This window comes from Condylostylus longicornis, unplaced genomic scaffold, assembly GCF_029603195.1.
Source record: "Condylostylus longicornis isolate FDR11 unplaced genomic scaffold, ASM2960319v2 ptg000107l, whole genome shotgun sequence".
Taxonomy (NCBI): Eukaryota; Metazoa; Arthropoda; class Insecta; order Diptera; family Dolichopodidae; genus Condylostylus; species Condylostylus longicornis.
The window spans coordinates 2,699,160-2,708,553 of NW_026578075.1; the positions used below are offsets into that span (position 1 = coordinate 2,699,160).

The window sequence follows — 9,394 nt, forward strand, 5'->3', positions numbered from 1 at the left end:
TTACATACATAGCTTATAGATTAGAATATTCTTGGAACCTGATGGAATATTTCAAATAAATGGAATAAACAAATACCCGATTAAAAGGAAAAAGTTTGACATTACAAGATATAATTCTGTATTTTATTCTTTTTGTGTTAGCTTTGAAGTAGTGTTTTGAATATTCAATGAATAAAAACTATTTTAAATTTTCAATTACTTCATGGCAATAATTGAAAAACAATATGAGTTCTAAGTTAAAAGAATTGTTTAACGAAAATGGTTAAACGGGAAGTTCCATTAGAAAGAAAAAGAAAAATAGACTCTATTAAATAACTTAAAAATTCTTAAGGCAGTAGCCAATTCAGTAGAATTGATACAATTGCAAAACTCAACTTCCCATCTTTAGTTGAAATTTGACAACTCAGTTTTACACGTGCTGATTTGAATTTTCGCTGTATTACTGAGGTTTATAGAAATCAAAAACAAATCATTAATCTGAAAGTATTTTTAAAGAAGAAATTTGAAGAAAGAGTTTTTTAAAATTTTAAGTGGGTATTTTTAATTTTTAATTAAAATTCTTAGTTAAAATGAATATTTTTAACAGTTATAGCATAAATTGAATTTTTAAAGGAAGAAAATGGGTTTCCGTGGTGGAAATCGTGGTGGTGGACATCGCGGAGGAGGTGGAAGGGGGGGAGGAGGGGGTTTCAGAGGAGGACGAGGAGGCCAAAGAAATTTTGATACCGGACCTCCAGAAAGAGTTATTCCTTTCGGAACATTTGCATATCCCTGCGAAGGTGATCTCGTTTGTAAAGTAAACATTGAAGATGTTCCGTATTTTAGTGCTCCAGTTTATTTAGAGAATAAAGAACAAGTTGGCAAAATTGACGAAATATTTGGAACACTTAGAGATTACTCTGTGTCAGTAAAATTATGTGAAAATATGAAAGCCTCCAGTTTTAAAAAGGATCAGACGCTATACTTAAATCCTCAAAAGTTATTACCATTATCTAGATTTTTGCCAAAACCAAAAGGTGCTCCTGGTATTAAGAAAGGTGGAGGAGGAGGAGGTGGTGGCCGTGGAAGAGGTGGTTCTGGGTCGAATTTCAGAAATGGTAGGGGTGGAGGTTTCAACCGCGGAGGAGGTGGAGGAAGAGGAGGAGGTGGCGGTGGAAGGGGTGGAAGAGGTGGAGGAGGAGGTGGAGGAGGAGGTGGTGGTGGAGGAGGAGGAGGTGGAGGTGGATTTAGAAAATTTGGAGGAGGAGGTGGTGGTAGAGGTGGCGGTGGCGGTGGAGGAGGCCGCGGAAGATGGTAAATTAAGAAGCACTTTCTACCTTTACAATTGAGTAATTAAGCATCTATTTTTAAAAATATAATAAAATAAATTTTGTATATTAAAATGTTTCATTCAATATTATTGTAAGTTGCTTTTAATAAAACTTAGGTATCAAATAAATTCTGAAAATCTAATATCGTACCGAACATACATATGTATGTAAATATTGAACACAGTTAGTATTCCACTTAGTAATATTAAATTAAATTATGGTATAAAATGAAATTCAAAGTATAAGTTTGAACTTACAAAACCAATACATATGGATGTATTTCAACTTTGACTGATTACTACATATTATTAAGGTATCAGAGCAGGTGTTTCATCGAGCTATTTAAATCTTATCGTAATTATTAAGGTATTATCAAAGCGACCTACAGGTGTTTAAGACTTCTTATCTTTTATTAAATTATCGTTAATCGTATATCAATATATGAACATTTATATTAAATTTACTGTTGTTTCGAAATTATGCTTCTTGCGTTCCATTTTAAATTAAAATAACGAAATGTGATTTCAGTCCTAAGCTGGTAAGCGGTCAAATAATAATAAAGCGAAGAAACATTTACGATATGAGAAGTATTACTAATAGAATTCAAATTAAATATTGTTTAACTTCAATCATTTAAAATTTGATTAAAAATTTCTTTTAATTGAATGTTTTCAATTTCTAAATTTGAATTTCCTCAAGAAATTTATTTAGGAAAGAGAAATTTTTAACAAAATAAAGTTGGCGAGTGTATAATTTAGTGTGTGCATAATAAATTTAAAAAAATAAAATTCTTAAATCAATATTAATAACTCGTTTTGTCATTTCCGCTACAGTTTTAGTGATAAAATGTTTCAAGGCTTTGGAGTCTTTGTACTTACATATAGATATATGTATATATATATGTTTTCCAAACAAATGTTTTTTATCATTTAAATCAAACGAATATCAATAATTTCATCGTTTTGAATGTTAAATGTTAACAATTAATTTTTATAAAATTACAAAATGGATTTTATTGTCATCAAGTTATTTTGTTCAACACGTAGAGATGAGTGATTTCTCATCTCTCAAAAGAAATTAAGGCATTATAGTTTAATAATTTAAATTATACATGTATGTACCTACATATATACGCATGCTATTTTTTTTAAATTTAAAATATTTTTAGACAAAAGAATTGTGTATATTATGTATAAATACAAAAATTTATTGAAATATTAGAAAAATTTGTAATTATATAACTATTTACCGCAATATTAAAGTTCAAAAGTAAGGTGGATGAAAGTTTTCAAATATACATCCATATGAATATACTATACATACATACACATTTCTTATAATACATAGTAACATAGCGTAACATGATACATAATAAAACGTTAAATCCTTTATTTTTTATCTTGCTAAATTGCTAATTTTATGATCCTACGTAGCGAAAATAAAAATAAAAAACAAATATTAAATGAAAAGTGTGAATTAGCTCAATAATAACTATAATGATGAAGATTGTAAAAATAATTGAAATATGTATCTGGTAATTTATCATGAATAGGGTACATTAGGACGTTCTATTTATTTTAAATTTTAATAACCAAGTTAAAATTAATTTAAAAATTTTTTTACGTTACTATGTATAATAATAAATGTTATTACGATAATCTACACTCATTATAACCTGATAGAGTGAGAGAAATGAAGGAAAAAAGGTGTAAATAAAGCGTAAAGTTTTATCACATTTGTAAAAAATGCAAATTTTGAAATGTAAAGCCATTGTATTTGGTCGTTCTACAATTATACGTATTATGTTTATATGCAAATGTTATGTGTGTATTTTAAAATTGATCATAGCATAGACTCCTATAATGTACTTATGTATATAATATAAAGATGTCTGTGATCATAGCGAGTTCATTATTCACCTGGAACCTTGTATTTGTACTACAAAAATTTGATTTAATTTACATACTTCAGTATGCGGATAATTATTTTTCTAAACGCATCTGTGAAAATAATATATGTATAATTAATATTTATAAAATAAAAATGTACATAAATATACATGCACATACAAAACATATGTACATGTGCATGTATATTTATGTACATATTTAACAAACAAACAAGGAAAATGTGCTAGTAGTCGAAAAAATTAAATTTGGCAAAAGAAGTTTTTGAAATCAAAGCTTACTTCGCAATACAATCATTGTATTTCTGTCAACTGTGCATAAAAGACTTCTTATATAATTATATGTATATATGTATACATGTACAAATATACATACATATGTAAGTAGATATGTGATCAATATGTATATGATCTCAAATTCTTTTACCGTAATCCCGTAATTTTTGAATAACTACAAGAAAATAAAAAATTGGATATTTTAATTTTAAAATTAAATCAAACTATTTACTGAATAAATATCTTCTGAGTGGAATAGCAGTGAACAATTTACTACAAGCTTACAACCTGTTTTTTGAAATTAATATTAAAAGTAAACCTTTTCTCTGTTAACACCTTGTGCTCGATAGTATCTTAATCATTTTTATTATCCCATAGCAACAAAAGTTGTGATTGTGTGATAAAAAATTTGAAATTTTAAAATTTGTAAGGAAGAAGAAAAGTTCATAAATAATTAAAAAAATACCTTGAAGTTAAACAATTTCAAAAAAAAATATTTTATAATATTTTTTCAATTCAATTGAAAAAAAAAATTTTTTTTCTTAGAAATACTTTTTGGTACGGTTTGGTTTTGCATCTCAACGGTTTTAGCTGCCGCCACCGAAAATGAATGCGTTTGGCTTGGAGAATGTGGTATTGTTGGAGAATTCCCACAAAACTGTGCTACGGAAGAAGGATTTCCTGCAGAAAAGTTAACGGAAAATGATGCAGTTGAAATATTTAAAAAGCGATGCCCGGATTTGTATGAAGAGTCACTAGAAGATGGTAAGATTTTTTACTTACAAAAGATGAAAAACGAATTTTTTCATCAAGTTATTGAGCCTTACATTTGATTTTCTTGAAAGAAGAATGTTCTTTTATAACGATTCTTTTTTCGTGTACATTTTTGGGACTCAAATATTTAGTACTTTCTATTTACTTGTAAACATTACAATTTTATGCAATGTGTTAACTAATCTAATCATCTCAACAGATTATCCTGTTTTGTGTTGCGACGCAAAACAAATTAGATCTATGGAAAAAGGCATTCAACAAGCTGAGATGATTTTTAAGCGGTGTCCGACTTGTATGTCAAATTTGATTTTAGGTATATGTGCAATGACTTGTAGTCGAAGTCATCGAAAGTTTTTAACCGTGACTAGTTTTGAAGAAACTGGAGAAGATCAATATGCTGCCGAAATCGAATACCGGATAGATAAAAATTTTACGGAAATGGTTTACAATAGTTGCAAAGAGGTTATTCATCCCATGACCGGGCGACCAGTAATGGACATTACATGCATTCCATATGATTCCAGAACTTGTAACGCAGAAAGATTTTATCAATTTTTGGGAGATCCCGAAATTAATGAGCAAGTGCCTTTTAAAATTGATTATAAGTATGTGGACAATCCGGAAAATCGTTTTACAGCCAATACTCTGAAATGTAGTGAGGCATATAATCAGTCTTACTCATGTGCTTGTATGGACTGTAAAGATTCCTGTCCAATAACTCAACCACCAAAAATTGAGGAAGAATATTTTAAAGTTGGCGAATTTAATGGTATTAGTTTTATAGTCGCAGTTGTATTTGGTGCATTGGGCACTTTGACTGCAATAATAACGTTAATAAAAAGTTGCGTTATTAATATACCAAGATTTTGCGGTGGATTTGATTTCATGGATATTGCATTGAAAAACGCTTTTCAGAAATGGGGTTATATGTGTGCGAAATATCCCGTTATAGTGTTATGTATAAGTTCGTGGGTGTGTGCGATATTGATTTATGGAATGCAGTTTATGAAAATTACAACAGATCCGGTTGAACTGTGGGCAGGTGAAAATAGCTTGTCAAGAATTGAGAAAAGAAATTTTGATGAAATGTTTGGCCCTTTCTACAGAACAAACCAAATATTTATAAAACCAAGGACATATGAAAATGTAAGTTACGTGTAATTTTATGATTATTCATACATACATACAGGTGTTGATATTATTTTTGCTTATTTTATATTAATAATATATTTTAGACGTATTATAATACTTCAGCTGGAGAATTGGTAAAATTTGGAGCAGCTTTTCAAAAGGATTTTCTAATTGAAGTATTTACATTGCAAAATGCAATAGCGGAATTAAAATCTGATAACAATATTGGTTTAGAAGAAGTTTGTTATGCTCCTATGACTTTTCCAGGACAAAAACCAACGTTACAACATTGCTTAATCCAATCCGTATTCGGATTTTTTAAAAATGATATTGAAAAATTTAAAAGAGAGTCGGAGGGAAATAATACGGCATATTTAAAAACTTTGAGTACTTGTTTAGTGTAAGATTGAAGATTACTTCTTTTTTGTTTAGATGCATTTTTCTTTTTTGCATATTCATATCAACATATGTATATATTAAATTTATGTATTTTATGCAGTACTCCAATGGCAGAAGATTGCTTGGGTCCTTACGGAGGTCCAATTGAACCAGGCATTGCAGTGGGCGGGATGGATAAGCCTACATCAAATTCAAGCGTAGATTTTCGCACCGCATCAGCTATAGTAATAACGTTTTTAGTTAAAAATCATCTAGACAATCAAAATCTTCAACGGGCCTTAGATTGGGAACAAAAATTTGTCAATTTTTTGAAAAATTATCAAAATGAAAATCTTGATATTGCATTTTCAGCAGAACGATCAATTCAGGATGCTATAAAAGAATTGTCTGAAAATGAAACATCCACAGTAGTTATTAGTTATTTAGTAATGTTCGTTTATGTTATGATTTCATTGGGTAAACTCAAATCGTTAAAAAATTTCTTAAACGAATCCAAAATTGTGTTAGCTACGGGGGGAATTACTATTGTTCTAGTGTCTGTGCTTTGTAGTTTAGGATTTTGGGGATATTTGGGTGTGACTACCACAATGTTGGCGATCGAAGTTATACCTTTTTTAGTATTGGCTGTGGGAGTCGACAACATATTTATTATGGTTCATGCTTATAATCGTTTAGATAAGAATCAATATCTAAGTATAGAAGAAGGTGTTGGTCGTGCCGTAGGTAATGTTGGACCATCAATTTTACAAACAGCTATGTCCGAATTTTTTTGTTTTGCTATAGGTAAATTTGATTTTTGATACGAAAAATAATTCTATGAAAAGGAGAATTCCTTTGCCGAAAAGCTTTTTTATTAATTTTGTTATATTTTTATTTTCTTTATCAGGAACTTTGTCGGATATGCCAGCAGTTAACACATTCGCTATGTATGCTGCAGCAGCAATTTTGATTGACTTTATCTTGCAAATTTCACTTTTTGTTGCAATCATGAGTCTAGACCAAAGCCGATACAATGATAATCGGCTCGATCTTTTTTGCTGCATTAAAACTAAAAAATATGAAAAGACTTTAGACGGTGAAATTAGTTTATTGGAAAAATTTTTCTCATTATATTATTCAAAATTTTTACTTTCCAAGTAAGTTGAATTTTAAAGTTCAATTTTTAAACTTAAAAATATTACAAAAATATGATCTTTTAAGGTGGATGCGGGCGTTAGTTTTAGTTGCTTTTACATTGTGGACTACATTTTCAATAATGGTGATTCCTTCAATTGAACCAGGATTAGATCAACAACTATCTATGCCACAAAATTCTCATGTTGTAAAATATTTTGAAGTAAATAATTTTTTTTCAACTAATATACAAACTAATCGAAAAAAAATTTTAGTATATGGCTGAACTTTTAGCAATGGGTCCTCCAATTTATTGGGTATTAAGTACGAGTATAGAGTACGAAAAACGTCCAGTACAAAATTTAATTTGTGGTGGCATTCTTTGTAATAACAATTCTATTTCAAATCAATTATATAGTGCAGCTCAATATCCAGAAATGTAAGTTAGAACTTCAAATTATAATTTGTAAACCTGAAAAAGAAATAACCAATGATAATTTTTTTTTATAACAGAACTAATTTGGCAAGACCTGCTTCATCATGGGTTGATGATTACATTGATTGGTTAAGTGTAGAACAGTGCTGTCGAGTTAATAAAACAAATGGGGAATTTTGCCATAGAAGTATGTAAAATTTTTAAGTTATATTATGTGAATTATACTGAGTAACTTTCAATTTTAGATAAACCGAATTCTGACAGTTGTGAACCATGTGAAATTAAGTTTTCTGATGACAATGTTCGTCCTACAGAAGAAACTTTTAACAAATATTTAATATTTTTCTTGTCAGATATACCAGATGCTAAATGTGCAAAAGCTGGCCGAGCTGCTTATGCAGATGTAAGATCAAAGATGCTTTTATTTCTCTGAAATTTATTGAATTATAATTAATAAATTTAAATTTTTTTCTCATTTAGGCTATATCATATCATATGGACAGAAATTATAGTGTTGTTATTGATAACACATATTTAATGCAGTTTTCTATGACAGCGGTTACTTCTAAACAATTCTATACTACACTTAATGAGGCTAGAAAAATAAGCTCTAATATTAATCAAATGTTTAAAAATTCAGGTTATACTTATAAAATATTCCCATATTGTATTTATTTTGTATTTTATGAACAATATTTGACAATATGGGACGATGCATTGTTTTCATTAGGCTTGTCACTATTAGCAATCTTTTTAGTGACTTTCGTCATAAGTGGTTTTGATATAATATCTTCAGTTATGGTATTATTTATGGTCACCTTAATTTTGGTCAACATGAGCGGAATGATGTGGTCGTGGAATATAACGCTTAATGCCGTATCCCTTGTTAATTTAGTTGTAAGCGTTGGAATAGGTGTAGAATTTATTTCTCATATAATTCGAGCATATAAAAATTCATCAGGTAGTGCTTTAGAGCGTTCTAAAGAATCACTGTCAATAACTGGTAGTAGTGTTCTATCTGGTATAACTTTAACTAAATTTGCTGGAATATTCGTACTAGCATTTTCTAAATCTCAAATATTTCAAATATTCTACTTTAGAATGTATTTAGGAATTGTACTAATAGGTGCAGTACACGGTCTAGTTTTATTACCAGTAATTTTAAGTTATTTTGGTCCATCTAGTAAATTTTCAGCAGGCAATTTATAATATTTAATTTATGAAAAGAAAAAAAATTGTTTTAAGTATTTAGATTAATTTTTGTGTAAACGCGGCTTGTGTACATAACGTTGTGAGGTGTTACAGTCGTGTTACGTTTTTTTACACATTTTATTTATTTTTAGTTTTTACTAAATTCATTAAATTGTTAAAAATATTGTTGCTTATGAATAATATTAAAAACTATTGTAAAATAATTAGAAATATAAAAATTATAAAAAATAAAAAAGCAAAACATTTTCGAAGAGTGGCTATGCTTCGGTTACTTTAGAAAAAAGAAAACAAAAATAATATGTCACAACGAATCTTCACTTCTGTTAATCGTAAGTAAATTTGTTAATTTTGGTAATCCGAAGTGCAGACTATTCTGTAATCTGGCTTATCAAGCTTTCAAAGTTGTGTATTAGTGAATAAGTTAAGTTGAAATTAGATAATCTGCATTTTTATAGACATGCATTCTTGTATTCATGCATTTATGAATATGCATTCTTACTTCAAGGTTTTATGAATACTTAATAAGCCAATTTACATCACACTATAAATATGTAACTGCGTGGCACTTCTTATGAATTTTGGTGCAATAATAAAAATAGGTGCAATTAGACTATGAATTTGTTTTGAAAAACCTTGACTTCCAAAATGTTGTAATACCGTATTAATTTACAAGTCAGCAATTCGCAATTGCAAACGGAGTTGCGTATTGTGTCCGTATTACTGCATTTTGAAAGTCAGCAAAAATAAATTAATTTTTGCATGCAGATTTAGGAAATAATTGAAATAATTTCTGCTTATAATCACGGTTAAATATGTTACCACAAATAAACTAGTTAA

At 29.0% G+C, this 9,394-nt stretch overlaps 2 protein-coding genes across 3 annotated transcripts; both read left to right on the forward strand.

The window, feature by feature from the left end:
* Nucleotides 1–397: 397 nt before the first annotated feature.
* Nucleotides 398–1,454, forward strand: LOC129614380 (H/ACA ribonucleoprotein complex subunit 1-like). The gene is made up of 2 exons (XM_055528954.1): nt 398–530; nt 587–1,454. Exon 2 carries the CDS (start codon nt 620–622, stop codon nt 1,295–1,297), a length of 678 nt encoding a protein of 225 aa, XP_055384929.1. The 5' UTR covers nt 398–530; nt 587–619; the 3' UTR covers nt 1,298–1,454.
* Nucleotides 1,455–1,813: 359 nt separating this feature from the next.
* LOC129614345 (NPC intracellular cholesterol transporter 1 homolog 1b) lies at nt 1,814–8,770 on the forward strand. 2 transcript variants are annotated; one of them, XM_055528915.1, is made up of 11 exons: nt 1,814–1,897; nt 4,039–4,257; nt 4,466–5,412; nt 5,502–5,797; nt 5,897–6,579; nt 6,683–6,932; nt 6,997–7,132; nt 7,185–7,348; nt 7,423–7,532; nt 7,591–7,748; nt 7,826–8,770. In XM_055528915.1, the coding sequence occupies exons 1-11, from the start codon at nt 1,891–1,893 to the stop codon at nt 8,552–8,554; spliced, it is 3,699 nt and encodes a 1,232-aa protein (XP_055384890.1). In that variant the 5' UTR covers nt 1,814–1,890; the 3' UTR covers nt 8,555–8,770. The 2 variants fall into 2 exon arrangements, with proteins under 2 accessions (XP_055384890.1, XP_055384891.1); XM_055528916.1 differs by having other exon boundaries at nt 6,997–7,117.
* Nucleotides 8,771–9,394: the final 624 nt, after the last annotated feature.

Excerpts from the sequence above, each read along its gene's own strand:
- LOC129614380 (XM_055528954.1), top strand. The coding sequence starts at position 620 with ATGGGTTTCCGTGGTGGAAATCGTGGTGGTGGACATCGCGGAGGAGGT.
- LOC129614345 (XM_055528915.1), top strand. Across the intron at positions 4,258-4,465 it reads TGAAGAGTCACTAGAAGATG|ATTATCCTGTTTTGTGTTGC; the intron begins GTAAGATTTTTT and ends TCATCTCAACAG. Across the intron at positions 5,798-5,896 it reads ACTTTGAGTACTTGTTTAGT|TACTCCAATGGCAGAAGATT; the intron begins GTAAGATTGAAG and ends TATTTTATGCAG.